Raw genomic sequence first — 19,935 nt, forward strand, 5'->3', positions numbered from 1 at the left:
CCCCCGCGTTCTCCCCCGTGCTCTCCCCCGTGCTCTCCCCCGTGCTCTCCCCCGTGCTCTCCCCGTGCTCTCCCCGTGCTCTCCCCCGCGCTCTCCCCCCGCGCTCTCCCCCCGCGCTCTCCCCCCGCGCTCTCCCCCCCGCGCTCTCCCCACCCGCCTCGTCCCCCGCGCTCTCCCCTCGCGCTCTCCCTCCGCGCTTTCCCCCCGCACTCTTCCCCCGCGCGCTCTCCCCCCGCGCTCTCCCCCTGCCCGTGCTCTTTCCTGCTCTCCATGCGCTCTCCCCCGCGCTCTCTCCCCCGCGCTCTCCCCCGCCTCGCTCACCCGCGCTCTCTCCCCCCTCGCTCTCCCCCCTGCCTCGCCCGCCCACTCTCTATGACCCACCTTCACAGACGCTCTCTCTGTTTCTCTATCTGACAGTCAGCCACCCTCACGGCAGCAGTGCTGTGGCTGCGGCCCAGCAGGGTGGTTATGAGATTCCAGCCCGACTCCGCACACTACACAACCTGGTGATTCAGTACGCTTCCCAAGGGCGCTACGAGGTGGCTGTACCCCTCTGTAAACAGGCACTGGAGGATCTGGAGAAGACATCGGGCCACGATCACCCTGATGTGGCCACCATGCTGAACATCCTGGCACTGGTCTACAGGTGGGTACGACCTACACACTGAGCAAGTACTGGGAACTGGCAGAGGGGTACACACACTGCGAGTTGCCCCCCCTCTCTCTCTCTCTCTCTGACCCCTGCACCCTGGTTCCCTCTTCATTCAACTCATTCCTGAGCTGAAGGGATTATTTTATGAGGAAAGGTTGGGCAGGTTAGGTCTGTGCCCGTTGGATTTGAGAACAATGTGAGGTGATCTTATTGAAACATAAAAGATCCTGAGGGGTCTTGACAGGGTGGATGCTGTAAAGATGTTTCCATGTACTGGAGAGTAGAACCAGGGGCACAGATTAAAAAGAAGTCTCCCATATAAGACAGAGATAAGAATTTTCCTTCTGTCTAAGGGTCAATAGTCTGTGGAATTCTCTTTCCCGGAGAGCAGTGGAGGCTGGATCATTGATTGTATTAAAGGCTGAGTTCGATTTTTGATCGACAAGGGATTCGGGGGGTTGTTGAGGGCAGGTGGGAAAGTGAAATTGAGGCCACAATCGGATCAGCCATCATCAAATTGAGGGCAGAGCAGGTTCGAGGGGCTGAATGGCCTCTACTCCTCCAAATTCGTGTGCTCTTTGTCTCTGAGCTCTGTCTGACCCAGACCATTCATAGCTTGTGCCTGCTGGATCTCCTTCAGTCTGGCTGCTCTGTCTCAACCTGTTCCCTTTCCCTCCTGTCTCAACACAGGGACCAGAACAAATACAAGGAGGCAGCCCACCTGTTAAACGATGCCCTGTCCATCCGAGAGAAGACCTTGGGCAAGGACCACCCAGCTGTAAGTCGGGCGGGTGCCTGGGCTGGGGAGGGATACAAGTCAGCAAAGCTATCAGGAATACTGGAGGCTTTGATCGCCCAACACCTTCCATCGCACAGCTGCCCTTCTTCCAAGGTCTCACCCACGGGGGTCATTTCAAGTGTCGCCCAACACTTTGTATCAGCTCAACATTTTAATCGACCTCCTGATGTCCCAGATAATCCCAGAGACTCACCGGACTGGAACGCAGAGGGAGAACAGATACGTAAATGGGTTAGATACAGAGGATGACCTCCTCTACACCGTCCCCATCAAACACTCCCAGGACAGGTACAGCACGGGGTTAGATACAGAGTAAAGCTTCCTCTACACTGTCCCCATCAAACACTCCCAGGACAGGTATAGCACGGGGTTAGATACAGAGTAAAGCTCCCTCTACACTGTCCCCATCAAACACTCCCAGGACAGGTACAGCACGGGGTTAGATACAGAGTAAAGCTCCCTCTATACCGTCCCCATCAAACACTCCCAGGACAGGTACAGCACAGGGTTAGATACAGAGTAAAGCTCCCTCTACACTGTCCCCATCAAACACTCCCAGGACAGGTACAGCACGGGGTTAGATACAGAGGATGACCTCCTCTACACCGTCCCCATCAAACACTCCCAGGACAGGTACAGCACGGGGTTAGATACAGAGTAAAGCTTCCTCTACACTGTCCCCATCAAACACTCCCAGGACAGGTATAGCACGGGGTTAGATACAGAGTAAAGCTCCCTCTACACTGTCCCCATCAAACACTCCCAGGACAGGTACAGCACGGGGTTAGATACAGAGTAAAGCTCCCTCTATACCGTCCCCATCAAACACTCCCAGGACAGGTACAGCACAGGGTTAGATACAGAGTAAAGCTCCCTCTACACTGTCCCCATCAAACACTCCCAGGACAGGTACAGCACGGGGTTAGATACAGAGGATGACCTCCTCTACACCGTCCCCATCAAACACTCCCAGAACAGGTACAGCACGGGGTTAGATACAGAGTAAAGCTCCCTCTACACCGTCCCCATCAAACACTCCCAGGACAGGTACAGCACGGGGATAGATACAGAGTAAAGCTCCCTCTACACTATCCCCATCAAACACTCCCAGGACAGGTACAGCACGGGGTTAGATACAGAGTAAAGCTCCCTCTACACTGTCCCCATCAAACCCTCCCAGGACAGGTACAGCACGGGGTTAGATACAGAGTAAAGCTCCCTCTACACCGTCCCCATCAAACACTCCCAGGACAGGTACAGCACGGGGTTAGATACAGAGTAAAGCTCCCTCTACACCGTCCCCATCAAACACTCCCAGGACAGGTACAGCACAGGGTTAGATACAGAGTAAAGCTCCCTCTACACTGTCCCCATCAAACACTCCCAGGACAGGTACAGCACGGGGTTAGAGACAGAGTAAAGATTCTTCCTTTCCTTTTTCCCGATCCTGTTTTATTGAAACAAAAACAAAAATTGCTGGGAAAACTCAGCAGGTCTTCGGTTCTTCTGAAGAAGTGTCATGTGGACTCGAAACGTTAACTCTGTCTTTCTCTCACAGACGCTGTCAGACCTGCTGAGGTTTTCCAGCAGTTTTTGTTTCTGTTTCAGATTTCCAGCACCCGCGGTATTTTGCTGTTATCCTGTTTTATCGAATATGGGTGGATATTGTCACTGCCTGTCTGACTGTGTGCTGTTTGTTATGAGCAGGTGGCAGCGACCCTCAATAACCTGGCTGTTCTCTATGGGAAACGGGGCAAGTATAAAGAAGCTGAGCCTCTGTGCAAGAGAGCGCTGGAGATCCGAGAGAAGGTGAGCTGATCGCAGAGTGAGGGCGAGGATTGGAAACGGCAGAATGGAGGCAGTCCGTCACACCTCAGCTTTGCAAACCCTTCCTGGGATTTCCAGTTACAATCAAGCTGGGGATCAGTGATTCTCCGGGAGACATAGGGAGAATTGTTTCTTATTTCATGGGATGTGGGCGTCACTGGCTAGGCCAGCATTTATTGCCCATCCCTCATTGCCCTTGAACTGAGTGGCTTGCTTGGCCATTTCAGAGGGCATTTCAGAGTCAGCCACATTGCTGTGGGTCTGGAGTCACACGTAGGCCAGACCAGGTAAGGACGGCAGATTTCCTTCCCTAAAGGACATTTGTGAATTAGAAGAGTTTTTAAACAATCAATGATAGCTTTATATTTCAGATTTTTTAATTAAGTTTTGAATTTGGGATTTGGGAGCATTAACCTGGGCTTCTGGATTAACGGCCCTGTGACATTATCACCACACCACCATCTCCACAAGGATGTTTCCACTTAGTTTGTCAGTACTGAGGGAGTGTTGCACTGTCGGAGGGTCAGTACTGAGGGAGTGTTGCAGTGTCAGAGGGTCAGTACTGAGGGAGTGTTGCAGTGTCGGAGGGTCAGTACTGAGGGAGTGTTGCAGTGTCGGAGGGTCAGTACTGAGGGAGTGTTGCAGTGTCGGAGGGTCAGTACTGAGGGAGTGCCGCACTGTCAGAGGGGCAGTACTGAGGGAGTGTTGCAGTGTCGGAGGGTCAGTACTGAGGGAGCACTGCACTGTCAGAGGGTCAATACTGAGGGAGTGCTGCACTTTCGGAGGGTCAGTACTGAGGGAGCACTGCACTGTCAGACGGTCAGTACTGAGGGAGTGCTGCACTGTCGGAGGGTCAGTACTGAGGGAGCGCTGCACTGTCAGAGGGGCAGTACTGAGGGAGTGCTGCACTGTCGGAGGGTCAGTACTGAGGGAGCACTGCAGTGTCAGAGGGTCAGTACTGAGGGAGTGCTGCACTGTCAGAGGGTCAGTACTGAGGGAGTGCTGCACTGTCAGAGGGTCAGTATTGAGTGAGTGCTGCACTGTCTATGGGTCAGTACAGAGAGAGTGCTGCACTGTTGGAGGGTCAGTACTGAGGGAATGTACACTGTTGGAGTGTTTTTGTTTTATTCATTCATGGGATGTGGGCTTTGCTGGCTGGGCCGGCATTTATTGCCATCCCTAATTGCCCTTGAGAAGGTGGTGGTGAGCTGCCTTCTTGAACCACTGCAGTCCATGTGTTGTAGGTACATCCACAGTGCTGTTACAGAGGGAGTTCCATGACTTTGACCCAGCGACAGTGAAGGAACGGTGATATATTTCCAAGTCAGGATACTAAGTGCTTACGCTGTTTGGCACACAAGTAGTCCTGTGTTATAGCTTCATCAGGTTGACACCTCATTTTTAGGTGTGCCTGGTGCTGCTCCTGGCATACCCTCCTGCACTCTTCATTGAACCAGGATTGATCCCCTGGCTTGATGGTAATGGTAGAGTGGGGGATATGCCAGGCCATGAGGTTACAGATTGTGTTCGAGTACAATTCTGCTGCTGCTGATGGCCCACAGCACCTCATGGATGCCCAGTCTTGAGTTGCTAGATCTGTTTGAAGTCTATCCCATTTAGCACGGTGGTAGGGCCACACAACACGATGGAGGGTATCCTCAATGTCTCCACAATGACTGTGCGGTGGTCACTCCTACCGATACTGTCATGGACAGATGCATCTGCGGCAGGCAGGTTGGTGAGGATGGGGTCTAGTATGTTTTTCCCTCTTGTTGGTTCCCTCACCACCTGCTGCAGACCCTGTCTAGCAGCTGTGTCCTTTAGGACTCGGCCAGCTCAGTCAGTAGTGGTGCTACCGAGCCACTCTTGGTGATGGACATTGTAGTCCCCCACCCAGAGTACATTCTGTGCCCTTGCCACCCTCAGTGCTTCCTCCAAGTGGTGTTCAACATGGAGGAGACTGATTCATCAGCTGAGGGAGGGCGGTACGTGGTTATCAGCAGGAGGTTTCCTTGTCCATGTTTGACCTGATGCCATGGGACTTCATGGGGTCCAAAGTCGATGTTGAGGACTCCCAGGGCAACTCCCTCCTGACTGTATACCACTGTGCCACCACCTCTGCTGGGTCTGTCCTGCTGGTGGGACAGGACATACCCAGATGGTGACGGTGGGGTCTGGGACATGATCTGTAAGGTATGATTCCGTGATGGTGCCTATGTCAGGGTGTTTGCTTGACTAGTCTGTGAGACAGCTCTCCCAATTTTGGCACTAGCCCCCAGGTGTTAGTAAGAAGGAGTTTGCAGGGTCGACAGGGCTGAGATTGCCGTTGTCATTTCCGGTGCATAGGCCGATGCTGGGAGGTCCATCCAGTTCGATTCCTTTTAGACTTTTTAATGGTTTGATGCAACTGAGCGGCTTGCTAGGCCATCTCAGAGGGCATTTCAGAGTCAGACACATTGCTGTGGGTCTGGAGTCACATGTAGGCCAGACCAGGTAAGGTTGGCAGATTTCCCTCCCTGGAGGACATGAACAAACCAGATGGTTTTTTATAACAATCGACAATGGTTTCATGATCGCCATTAGACTCCTAATTCCAGATATTTATTGAATTCAAATTCCACCATCTACCATGGTGGGATTCAAACCCCAGAACATTATCCTGGGTCTGGATTACTGGTCGGAGGGTCAGTATTGAGCCAGTGTTGCACTGTTGGAGGAGCTGTCTTTGGGACTCAGTGTTAAATGTTGTGCAGTGTGAATAGTTTCTTCACTGCCCTGTGTTTGTGGGTGTGATGTGTTTCTGTTACTGGTGGGATGTGCTCTCTGCACCATCTAATATTCCAATGTGGGTTTTATCTGACACAGGTCCTGGGTAAAGATCACCCTGATGTAGCTAAGCAGCTGAATAACCTGGCCCTCCTGTGTCAGAACCAGGGCAAGTATGAGGAGGTGGAATATTATTACCGACGGGCTCTGGAGATATACGAGTCCCGCCTCGGACCTGATGACCCCAATGTGGCCAAGACCAAAAACAACCTGGTGAGGTGGGGGTATGGGAAAGTGGATGGGGGTGAACAGGGTGGTCCAGGGGGCGCGGGGCACCGGTGAGTGGTGAACTGGACGGTGCAATGAGACGGGAGGCTGCGGGGGCGGGGGTTCAGGGGGTGGGAGCTGGAGGGGGGAGTGGGGGAGTTTGGCGTGAGTGGGGAGTGGGGGAGTTTGGTGTGAAGAAGCAGGAATGGACAGGGTTTGGTGCACACTGAAATGGAGGTAGCAGGATTCTGGGGAAGGAGGAGTGCAATGGGATGAGATGGAAGGAGGAGGTCCATCAATGGGCCCTGAGCAGGAACCAGGGGGTCTCAGGATGAAATGGAGGGTGTCGGGGGTGATCAGAGTGCACTATATGTTGAACTGGTTATTGGTGTATCTTCCAACAGGCTTCGTGTTATCTGAAGCAAGGCAAATACAAGGAGGCTGAGACTCTGTACAAGGACATCCTAACCCGGGCCCATGAGAAGGAGTTTGGATCAGTCAATGGTACTTCATGAAACAAGATACAACTGGGGTCCGCAGGGGCACAGAGTGTTTACAGAGCAAATTGCAAAGATCAGTGATTGGAATATAACACCCAGATCATAACCCAGATTCACTCACTCTCCCATTGAAACCCCTTCCTCTAGATCACTAACTCTCCCATTGAAACCCATCCCTCTAGATCACTAACTCTCACATTGAAACCCATCTCTCTAGATCACTAACTCCCATTCAAACCCATCCCTCTAGATCACTAACTCCCATTGAAACCCATCCCTCTAGATCACTAACTCTCCCATGGAAACCCATCTCTCTAGATCACTAACTCTCCCATTGAAACCCATCCCCATAGATCACTAACTCTCATTGACACCCATCTCTCTAGATCACTAACTCCCATTGAAACCCATCCCTCTAGATCACTAACTCTCCCATTGAAACCCATTCCTCTAGATCACTAACTCTCCCATTGAAACCCATCCCTCTAGATCACTAACTCTCCCATTGAAACCCGTCCCTCTAGATCACTAACTCCCATTGAAACCCATCTCTCTAGATCACTAACTCTCCCATTGAAACCCATCTCTCTAGATCACTAACTCCCGTTGAAACCCATCCCTCTAGATCACTAACTCTCCCATTGAAACCCATCTCTCTAGATCACTAACTCCCATTGAAACCCATCCCTCTAGATCACTAACTCCCATTGAACCCATCCCTCTAGATCACTAACTCCCATTGAAACCCATCTCTCTAGATCACTAACTCTCCCATTGAAACCCATCTCTCTAGATCACTAACTCCCATTGAAACCCATCCCTATAGATCACTAACTCCCATTGAAACCCATCTCTCTAGATCACTAACTCTCACATTGAAACCCATCCCTCTAGATCACTAACTCTCCCATTGAAACCCATCCCTCTAGATCACTAACTCTCCCATTGAAACCCATCCCTCTAGATCACTAACTCTCACATTGAAACTCATCCCTCTAGATCACTAACTCTCCCATTGAAACCCATCTCTCTAGATCACTAACTCCCATTGAAACCCATCCCTCTAGATCACTAACTCTCCCATTGAAACCCATCCCTCTAGATCACTAACTCTCCCATTGAAACCCATCCCTCTAGATCACTAACTCCCATTGAAACCCATCCCTCTAGATCACTAACTCCCATTGAAACCCATCCCTCTAGATCACTAACTCCCATTGAACCCATCCCTCTAGATCACTAACTCCCATTGAAACCCATCCCTCTAGATCACCAACTCTCCCATTGAAACCCATCCCTCTAGATCACTAACTCCCATTGAACCCATCCCTCTAGATCACTAACTCCCATTGAAACCCATCCCTCTAGATCACTAACTCCCATTGAAACCCATCCCTCTAGATCACTAACTCTCCCATTGAAACCCATCCCATTAGATCACTAACTCCCATTGAAACCCATCCCTCTAGATCACTAACTCCCATTGAAACCCATCCCTCTAGATCACTAACTCTCCCATTGAAACCCATCCCTCTAGATCCCTAACTCCCATTGAAACCCATCCCTCTAGATCACTAACTTTCCCATTGAAACCCATCCGACTAGATCACTAACTCCCATTGAAACCCATCCCTCTAGATCACGAACTCTCCCACTGAAATCCATCCCTCTAGATCACTAACTCCCATTGAAGCCCATCCCTCTAGATCACTAACTCCCATTGAAACCCATCCCTCTAGATCACTAACTCCCATTGAAACCCATCCCTCTAGATCACTAACTCCCATTGAAACCCATCCCTCTAGATCACTAACTCTCCCATTGAAATCCATCTCTCTAGATCACTAACTCCCATTGAAACCCATCCCTCTAGATCACTAACTCCCATTGAAGCCCATCCCTCTAGATCACTAACTCCCATTGAAACCCATCACTCTAGATCACTAACTCCCATTGAAACCCATCCCTCTAGATCACTAACTCCCATTGAAACCCATCCCTCTAGATCACTAACTCTCCCATTGAAACCCATCACTCTAGATCACTAACTCTCCCATTGAAACCCATCTCTCTAGATCACTAACTCCCATTGAAACCCATCCCTCTAGATCACTAACTCCCATTGAAGCCCATCCCTCTAGATCACTAACTCCCATTGAAACCCATCACTCTAGATCACTAACTCCCATTGAAACCCATCCCTCTAGATCACTAACTCCCATTGAAACCCATCCCTCTAGATCACTAACTCTCCCATTGAAACCCATCACTCTAGATCACTAACTCTCCCATTGAAAACCATCACTCTAGATCACTAACTCTCCCATTGAAACCCATCCCCCTAGATCACTAACTCTCATTGAAACCCATCTCTCTAGATCACTAACTCCCATTGAAACCCATCCCTCTAGATCACTAACTCTCCCATTGAAACCCATCCCTCTAGATCACTAACTCTCCCATTGAAACCCATCCCTCTAGATCACTAACTCTCCCATTGAAACCCGTCCCTCTAGATCACTAACTCCCATTGAAACCCATCTCTCTAGATCACTAACTCTCCCATTGAAACCCATCTCTCTAGATCACTAACTCCCATTGAAACCCAACCCTCTAGATCACTAACTCTCCCATTGAAACCCATCCCTCTAGATCACTAACTCCCATTGAAACCCATCCCTCTAGATCACTAACTCCCATTGAAACCCATCTCTCTAGATCACTAACTCCCATTGAACCCATCCCTCTAGATCACTAACTTTCCCATTGAAACCCATCCGACTAGATCACTAACTCCCATTGAAACCCATCCCTCTAGATCACGAACTCTCCCATTGAAATCCATCCCTCTAGATCACTAACTCCCATTGAAACCCATCCCTCTAGATCACTAACTCCCATTGAAACCCATCTCTCTAGATCACTAACTCCCATTGAAACCCATCCCTCTAGATCACTAACTCCCATTGAAGCCCATCCCTCTAGATCACTAACTCCCATTGAAACCCATCCCTCTAGATCACTAACTCCCATTGAAACCCATCCCTCTAGATCACTAACTCCCATTGAAACCCATCCCTCTAGATTACTAACTCTCCCATTGAAATCCATCTCTCTAGATCACTAACTCCCATTGAAACCCATCCCTCTAGATCACTAACTCCCATTGAAGCCCATCCCTCTAGATCAGTAACTCCCATTGAAACCCATCCCTCTAGATCACTAACTCCCATTGAAACCCATCCCTCTAGATCACTAACTCCCATTGAAACCCATCCCTCTAGATCACTAACTCTCCCATTGAAACCCATCACTCTAGATCACTAACTCTCCCATTGAAACCCATGCCTCTAGATCACTAACTCTCCCATTGAAACCCATCCCTCTAGATCACTAACTCTCCCATTGAAACCCATCCCTCTAGATCACTAACTCCCATTGAAACCCATCCCTCTAGATCACTAACTCCCATTGAAACCCATCCCTCTAGATCACTAATTCCCATTGAAACCCAGCCCTCTAGATCACTAACTCTCCCATTGAAACCCATCCCTCTAGATCACTAACTCCCATTGACTCCCATCCCTCTAGATCACTAACTCCCATTGAAACCCATCCCTCTAGATCACTAACTCCCATTGAAACCCATCTCTCTAGATCACTAACTCTCCCATTGAAACCCATCCCTCTAGATCACTAACTCTCCCATTGAAACCCATCCCTCTAGATCACTAACTCCCATTGAAACCCATCCCTCTAGATCACTAACTCTCCCATTGAACCCATCCCTCTAGATTACTAACTCCCATTGAAACCCATCCCTCTAGATCACTAACTCTCCCATTGAAACCCATCCCTCTAGATCACTAACTCTCCCATTGAACCCATCCCTCTAGATCACTAACTCCCATTGAATCCCATCCCCCTAGATCACTACCTCTCCCATTGAAACCCATCCCTCTAGATCACTAACACTCCCATTGAAACCCATCCCTCTAGATCACTAACTCCCATTGAAACCCATCCCTCTAGATCACTAACTCCCATTGAATCCCATCCCCCTAGATCACTAACACTCCCATTGAAACCCATCCATCTAGATCACTAACTCCCATTGAAACCCATCCCCCTAGATCACTAACTCTCCCATTGAAACCCATCCCTCTAGATCACTAACTCTCCCATTGAAACCCATCCCTCTAGATCACTAACTCTCCCACTGAAACCCATCCCCCTAGATCACTAACTCTCCCATTGAAACCCATCCCTCTAGATCACTAACTCCCATTGAAACCCATCCCTCTAGATCACTAACTCTCCCATTGAAACCCATCCCTCTAGATCACTAACTCCCATTGAAACCCACCCCTCTAGATCACTAACACTCCCATATCAAACCCATCCCTCTAGATCACTAACTCCCATTGAAACCCATCCCTCTAGATCACTAACTCCCATTGAAACCCATCCCTCTAGATCACTAACTCTCCCATTGAAACCCATCCCTCTAGATCACTAACTCTCCCATTGAAACCCATCCCTCTAGATCACTAACTCTCCCATTGAAACCCATCCCTCTAGATCACTAACTCCCATTGAAACCCATCCCTCTAGATCACTAACTCCCATTGAAACCCATCCCTCTAGATCACTAACTCCCATTGAAACCCATCCCTCTAGATCACTAACTCCCATTGAATCCCATCTCTCTAGATCACTAACTCTCCCATTGAAACCCATCCCTCTAGATCACTAACTCTCCCATTGAAACCCATCCCTCTAGATCACTAACTCCCATTGAAACCCATCCCTCTAGATCACTAACTCCCATTGAACCCATCCCTCTAGATCACTAACTCCCATTGAAACCCATCCCTCTAGATCACTAACTCTCCCATTGAAACCCATCCCTCTAGATCACTAACTCTCCCATTGAACCCATCCCTCTAGATCACTAACTCCCATTGAATCCCATCCCCCTAGATCACTAACTCTCCCATTGAAACCCATCCCTCTAGATCACTAACACTCCCATTGAAACCCATCCCTCTAGATCACTAACTCCCATTGAATCCCATCCCCCTAGATCACTAACTCCCATTGAAACCCATCCCTCTAGATCACTAACTCTCCCATTGAACCCATCCCTCTAGATCACTAACTCCCATTGAATCCCATCCCTCTAGATCACTAACTCCCATTGAAACCCATCCCTCTAGATCACTAGCTCCCATTGAAACCCATCTCTCTAGATCACTAACTCCCATTGAAACCCATCCCTCTAGATCACTAACTCCCATTGAAACCCATCCCTCTAGATCACTAACTCTCCCATTGAAACCCATCCCTCTAGATCACTAACTCTCCCATTGAACCCATCCCTCTAGATCACTAACTCCCATTGAATCCCATCCCCCTAGATCACTAACACTCCCATTGAAACCCATCCATCTAGATCACTAACTCCCATTGAAACCCATCCCCCTAGATCACTAACTCTCCCATTGAAACCCATCTCTCTAGATCACTAACTCTCCCTTTGAAACCCATCTCTCTAGATCACTAACTCTCCCTCTGAAACCCATCCCCCTAGATCACTAACTCTCCCGATGAAACCCATCCCTCTAGATCACTAACTCTCCCATTGAAACCCATCCCTCTAGATCACTAACTCCCATTGAAACCCATCCCTCTAGATCACTAACTCTCCCATTGAAACCCATCTCTCTAGATCAATAACTCTCCCACCGAAACCCATCCCCCTAGATCACTAACTCTCCCATTGAAACCCATCCCTCTATAGCACTAACTCCCATTGAAACCCATCCCTCTAGATCACTAACACTCCCATTGAAACCCATCCCTCTAGATCACTAACTCCCATTGAATCCCATCCCCCTAGATCACTAACTCTCCCATTGAAACCCATCCCTCTAGATCACTAACTCCCATTGAAACCCATCCCTCTAGATCACTAACACTCCCATTGAAACCCATCCCTCTAGATCACTAACTCCCATTGAAACCCATCCCTCTAGATCACTAACTCCCATTGAAACCCATCTCTCTAGATCACTAACTCCCATTGAATCCCATCCCTCTAGATCACTAACTCCCATTGAACCCATCCCTCTTCATCACTAACTCCCATTGAATCCCATCCCTCTAGAGCACTAACTCTCCCATTGAAACCCATCTCTCTAGATCACTAACTCCCATTGAAACCCTTCCCTCTAGATCACTAACTCCCATTGAAACCCATCCCTCTAGATCACTTTATCTCCCATTGAAACCCATCCCTCTAGATCACTAACTCCCATTGAAACCCATCCCTCTAGATCACTAACTCTCCCATTGAAACCCACCCTCTAGATCACTAACTCCCATTGAAACCCATCTCTCACTAACTCCCATTGAAACCCATCCCTCTAGATCACTAACTCTCCCATTGAAACCCATCTCTCTAGATCACTAACTCCCATTGAAACCCATCCCTCTAGATCACTAACTCCCATTGAACCCATCCCTCTAGATCACTAACTCTCCCATTGAAACCCTTCCCTCTGGATCACTAACTATCCCATTGAAACCCATCCCTCTAGATCACTAATTCTCCCATTGAAACCCATCCATCTAGATCACTAACTCTCCCATTGAAACCCATCTCTCTAGATCACTAACTCCCATTGAAACCCATCTCTCTAGATCACTAACTCCCATTGAAACCCATCCCTCTAGATCACTAATTCCCATTGAACCCATCCCTCTAGATCACTAACTCCCATTGAAACCCATCCCCCTAGATCACTAACTCCCATTGAAACCCATCTCTCTAGATCACTAACTCCCATTGAAACCCATCCCTCTAGATCACTAACTCCCATTGAATCCCATCCCCCTAGATCACTAACTCTCCCATTGAACCCATCACTCTGGATCACTAACTCTCCCATTGAAACCCATCCCTCTAAATCACTAACTCCCATTGAATCCCATCCCCCTAGATCACTAACTCCCATTGAATCCCATCCCCCTAGATCACTAACTCCCATTGAAACCCATCCCTCTAGATCACTAACTCTCCCATTGAAACCCATCCCTCTAGATCACTAACTCTCCCATTGAAACCCATGCCTCTAGATCACTAACTCTCCCATTGAACCCATCCCTCTGGATCACTAACTCTCCCATTGAAACCCATCTCTCTAGATCACTAACTCTCCCATTGAACCCATCCCTCTGGATCACTAACTCTCCCATGGTTCCCTCCATGTTTCAGGCTGTACACACTTCATCATGAGGTTGCAGCATTGCATGAGCTGAATGGAGAGGGGGGAGTGTTGTGGGGAGTGAGAGTGACAGGGCAGGGGCAAGGGAGGGGGAGACGGTGGAGTGAGGAAGCTTGAGTTGGGGGAAGGAAGTTGGAGGGAGTGTGTGTGTTCGAAGGGGAGGGAAGTTATAGGAGCCAGTGGGACAGAAAGAGGAGGAGGGAGTGGGGTATGGGGGAGTGAGTCGGAGGGAGGAGGAGGCAGTGAGATGGATGGAGGGAGGAGGAGGAGTCAGTAGGAGGAGGACTGGGAGAAAGAATGGGGATGGAGTGGGGCAAGGGAGAAGGATGGTGGTGAAAGGAGGGTGAGGGAGTGGGAGGAAAGGAGGATGAGGGAGTGGGAGGAAGGGAGGGGAGGGAGTGTGAGGAAAGGAGGGGAGGGAGTGGGAGGAAGGGAGGGGAGGGAGTGGGACAAGGGAGAAGGGGGAGGGACATAGACAAGTTGGTGGAGTGGGGAGATAGATGACAGATGAAGTTCAATGCAGAGAAGAGTGAGGTGATGCATTTTGGTAGGAAGAACATAGAGAGACAATATAAAATAAGGGATACAACTCTCATGGGTGTGCAGGAGCAGAGAGACCTGGGTGTATATGTGTATAGATCATTGGAGGTGGTAGGACAGGAGGAGAGGGCAGTTAATCAAGCATCTCACACCCTGGGCTTTATTAATAGGGGCATAGAGTACAAGAGCAGGGAGGTTATGCTGAATTTATATAAGACACTAGTTAGACCTCAGCTGGAATATTGTGTACAGTTCTGGGCACCACACTATAGGAAGGATGTGAACACATTGGAGAGAGTGCGGAAGAGGTTTACAAGAATGGTTCCAGGGATGAGAAACTTCAGCTATGAGGATAGATTGGAGAGGTTGGGACTGTTCTCCTTGGTGAGGAGAAGGCTGAGAGGGGATTTGATAGAGATGTTCAAAACCATGAGGGGGCTGGACAGAGTAGATAGGGAGAAGCTGTTCCCTCTTGTAAAAGGATCAAGAATGAGAGGGCACAGATTTAAAATGATTTGCAAAAGAAGCAAATGTGATGTGAGAAAAAAACTTTTCACACAGCGAGCGGTTCAGGTGTGGAATGCACTGACTGGAAGTGTGGTGGAGGCAGGTTCAATCGGGGCATCCAGGAGGGCATTAGATGATTATTTAAATAGAAACAATGTGCAGGGGTACGGGGAAAAGGCAGGGCAATGGCACTGAGTCATAACCCTCATTCGGAGAGGTGATGGCCCTCATTCGGAGAGCTGATACAGACCATATGGGCTGAATGGCCTCTTGCACCATAACATTTCTGTCATTCTGGGAGGGAGTGGGGGGAAAGGGTGGTGAGGGAGAGAGGGGGTTGGAGTGGGGGTGAAGAGGGGAGGGAGGAGGGAGGGTGATTTAGTTGGGGAAGGAGGGGAAGGGAGGTTGTTGGGGTTGGGTTGTGGACCGGATTGGAAGGGGGTAGTTTGGTGCATGGTTTAGTCAGGCTGGATTGTGCAGGGTGGAGCTGATTGGAATGATCCTCTTATTCCCAGGGGAGAATAAACCCATCTGGATGCACGCAGAGGAACGGGAGGAACTCAGCAAGGTGAGTGGACAGTCTCTCACTCCCACCCCCAGGCTGAACACCCCCCCCCACTTCACCGAATGTCCCCTCCCCACACTGAACCCACCCCCACCCCACCCGAATATCCCCTCCCAGCGCTCAACCCAAACCCCCCCTCACCGAGTATCCCCTCCCCACACTGAACCCAAACCCACCCTCACCAAATATCCACTCCCCACACTGAACCCACCCCCACCCCCCCCGAATATCCCCTCCCCACACTGAACCCTCACCCCCCCGAATATCCCCTCCCCACACTGAACCCACCCTCACCCCCCCGAATATCCCCTCCCCACACTGAACCCACCCCCACCCCCCCCCGAATATCCCCTCCCCACACTGAACCCACCCCCACCCCCCCGAATATCCCCTCCCCACACTGAACCCACACCCACCCCCCCCGAATATCCCCTCCCCACACTGAACCCACCCCCACCCGAATATCCCCTCCCCACACTGAACCCACCCTCACCCCCCCGAATATCCCCTCCCCAGACTGAACCCACCCCCACCCCCCCGAATATCCCCTCCCCACACTGAACCCACCCCCACCCCACCCAAATATCCCCTCCCCACACTGAACCCACCCCCCCGAATATCCCCTCCCCACACTGAACCCACCCCCCCGAATATCCCCTCCCCACACTGAACCCACCCCCACCCCCCCGAATATCCCCTCCCCACACTGAACCCACACCCACCCCCCCCGAATATCCCCTCCCCACACTGAACCCACCCCCCCCCCCCAAATATCCCCTCCCCACACTGAACCCACCCCCTCCGAATATCCCCTCCCCACACTGAACCCACCCCCACCCCCCCGAATATCCCCTCCCCACACTGAACCCACCCCCACCCGAATATCCCCTCCCCACACTGAACCCACACCCACCCCCCCGAATATCCCCTCCCCACACTGAACCCACCCCCACCCCCCCGAATATCCCCTCCCCACACTGAACCCACCCCCACCCCCCCGAATATCCCCTCCCCACACTGAACCCACCCCCCCCCGAATATCCCCTCCCCACACTGAACCCACCCCCACCCCCCCGAATATCCCCTCCCCACACTGAACCCACCCCCCCGAATATCCCCTCCCCACACTGAACCCACCCCCACCCCCCCGAATGTCCCCTCCCCACACTGAACCCACCCCCACCCCCCCGAATGTCCCCTCCCCACACTGAACCCACACCCACCCCCCCCGAATATCCCCTCCCCACACTGAACCCACCCCCCCCGAATATCCCCTCCCCACACTGAACCCACCCCCACCCCCCCGAATATCCCCTCCCCACACTGAACCCACCCCCACCCCCCCGAATATCCCCTCCCCACACTGAACCCACCCCCACCCCCCCGAATATCCCCTCCCCACACTGAACCCACCCCCACCCCCCCGAATATCCCCTCCCCACACTGAACCCACCCCCCCCCGAATATCCCCTCCCCACACTGAACCCACCCCCACCCCCCGAATATCCCCTCCCCACACTGAACCCACCCCCCCGAATATCCCCTCCCCACACTGAACCCACCCCCACCCCCCCGAATGTCCCCTCCCCACACTGAACCCACCCCCACCCCCCCGAATGTCCCCTCCCCACACTGAACCCACACCCACCCCCCCCGAATATCCCCTCCCCACACTGAACCCACCCCCCCGAATATCCCCTCCCCACACTGAACCCACCCCCACCCCCCCGAATATCCCCTCCCCACACTGAACCCACCCCCACCCCCCCGAATATCCCCTCCCCACACTGAACCCACCCCCACCCCCCCCGAATATCCCCTCCCCACACTGAACCCACCCCCCCGAATATCCCCTCCCCACACTGAACCCACTCTCCACCTCCCCAAACCCAGCCACAGCCCCATCCTCCTCAAACATTCCCCCTCCCCGTCCGTTCACCCCCCTCCCCCCACCCCGGCCCTGCCCCACCCAACCCCCAGCCTGGCCCGGAACCCCTCCCCCATTCCCCCCGCCCCCGGCCCGGAACCCCCTCCCCCATTCCCCCCGCCCCCGGCCCGGAACCCCCTCCCCCATTCTCCCCACCCCTGGCCCGGAACCCCCTCCCACCGGCCCGGAACCCCTCCCTCATTCCCCCCACCCCCGGCCCGGAACCCCCTCCCCCATTCCCCCCACCCCTGGCCCGGAACCCCTCCCCCATTCCCCCCGCCCCTGGCCCGGAACCCCTCCCCCATTCCCCCCGCCCCCGGCCCGGAACCCCCTCCCCCATTCCCCCCGCCCCCGGCCCGGAACCCCCTCCCTCATTCCCCCCACCCCCGGCCCGGAACCCCCTCCCCCATTCTCCCCACCCCTGGCCCGGAACCCCCTCCCCCATTCTCCCCGCCCCCGGCCCGGAACCCCCTCCCCCATTCCCCCCGCCCCCGGCCCGGAACCCCTCCCCCATTCCCCCCGGCCCGGAACCCCTCCCCCATTCCCCCGGCCCGGAACCCCTCCCTCATTCCCCCCGCCCCTGTCCCGGAACCCCTCCCCCATTCCCCCGGCCCGGAACCCCTCCCCCATTCCCCCGGCCCGGAACCCCTCCCCCATTCCCCCGGCCCGGAACCCCCTCCCCCATTCCCCCCGCCCCTGTCCCGGAACCCCCTCCCCCATTCCCCCCGGCCCGGAACCCCTCCCCCATTCCCCCGGCCCGGAACCCCTCCCCCATTCCCCCGGCCCGGAACCCCCTCCCCCATTCCCCCCGCCCCTGTCCCGGAACCCCCTCCCCCATTCCCCCCGGCCCGGAACCCCCTCCCCCATTCCCCCCGCCCCTGTCCCGGAACCCCCTCCCCCATTCCCCCCGGCCCGGAACCCCCTCCCCCATTCCCCCCGGCCCGGAACCCCTCCCCCATTCCCCCGGCCCGGAACCCCTCCCCCATTCCCCCCGCCCCTGTCCCGGAACCCCCTCCCCCATTCCCCCCGCCCCTGTCCCGGAACCCCTCCCCCATTCCCCCCGCCCCTGTCCCGGAACCCCCTCCCCCATTCCCCCCGCCCCTGTCCCGGAACCCCCTCCCCCATTCCCCCGGCCCGGAACCCCCTCCCCCATTCCCCCCGCCCCTGTCCCGGAACCCCCTCCCCCATTCCCCCCGCCCCTGTCCCGGAACCCCCTCCCCCATTCCCCCGGCCCGGAACCCCCTCCCCCATTCCCCCCGCCCCTGTCCCGGAACCCCCTCCCCCATTCCCCCGGCCCGGAACCCCCTCCCCCATTCCCCCGGCCCGGAACCCCTCCCCCCACCCCCAGCGCGAACCCCTTCCACCCCAGTCCTGAACCTTCACGGCCCCGAACCCTCTTCCCCCCCCTCCAGCCCTTGGTCTTTCCCCTGGCCCCGAACCCTACCCCAGTGCAGCCCAGAACCCCCGCCCCCCAGCCCCGCACCTTCCCTCCCCTTCCCGCTGACCCATTCCTGGATAACAGATAGTCAGTCTGATAATGGTGAGACACTGGAGGTGTCGGGGGAGCTGGTGTTGGTCAGCGGACGTGTGGAAACAGACGCTTGATCTTTATTCAGTGATTCTGATGGTGAGAAACCGGATCATTACAGCAGGAAGAATGGACAAGCTCAGCGTGTTTCTAACTCGAGGTTTTCTGCTTCTGTTGCAGGGGAAACACAAGGATAGTGCTCCTTACGCAGAGTACGGTGGTTGGTACAAGGCTTGCAAAGTCAACAGGTAGGGAGTGGCCGATTAGCGTACGCAGCTTTCGCAGGCATGGGTTGGGAGGTCCAGAGAGTAAGGGAGGTGGTGTTTAACTCAATCCTATAATACTGAGGCACACACATCGAGTCAGGGTCATGGCTGCTCGGCAACCGACATGGGGAGGGGAGGGGAGGGAAACACTGATGCCAAAGTGAAGAGAAGGGTCTCGACCATGTTCCCTTTACCCAACGCAGCCCAATTCAGGCAGGAGCCTGGTGACTGACTCAAATCTGCTTCTCCCTTCCAGTCCCACAGTGAACACCACGCTGAGGAATCTCGGAGCACTGTACAGACGCCAAGGCAAACTGGAGGCTGCAGAGACTCTGGAAGAGTGTGCCACCCGATCCCGCAAACGGGTAACTCAACCTGTCCCCACCAGTACTGTACCCCAGTGATATACAGTGACAGACCTGTCCCCACCAGTATTGTACCCCAGTGTTATACAGAGACAGACCTGTCCCCAACAGTACTGTACCCCAGTGATATACAGTGA

General features: G+C 53.2%; 1 protein-coding gene across 1 annotated transcript; it reads left to right on the plus strand.

The window, feature by feature from the left end:
* Positions 1-417: 417 nt before the first annotated feature.
* On the plus strand, positions 418-19,798 carry LOC144678329 (kinesin light chain 1-like; the record flags this gene model as incomplete). The annotated part of the gene is made up of 8 exons (XM_078538152.1): positions 418-646; positions 1,343-1,430; positions 3,159-3,260; positions 6,144-6,317; positions 6,716-6,815; positions 15,663-15,715; positions 19,348-19,415; positions 19,690-19,798. Coding segments are annotated over 8 exons (923 nt in total), but the record flags the coding sequence as incomplete, so codon positions are not given.
* Positions 19,799-19,935: the final 137 nt, after the last annotated feature.

Source organism: Cetorhinus maximus, unplaced genomic scaffold, assembly GCF_964194155.1.
Source record: "Cetorhinus maximus unplaced genomic scaffold, sCetMax3.hap1.1 HAP1_SCAFFOLD_4045, whole genome shotgun sequence".
NCBI classification, from domain to species: domain Eukaryota; kingdom Metazoa; phylum Chordata; class Chondrichthyes; order Lamniformes; family Cetorhinidae; genus Cetorhinus; species Cetorhinus maximus.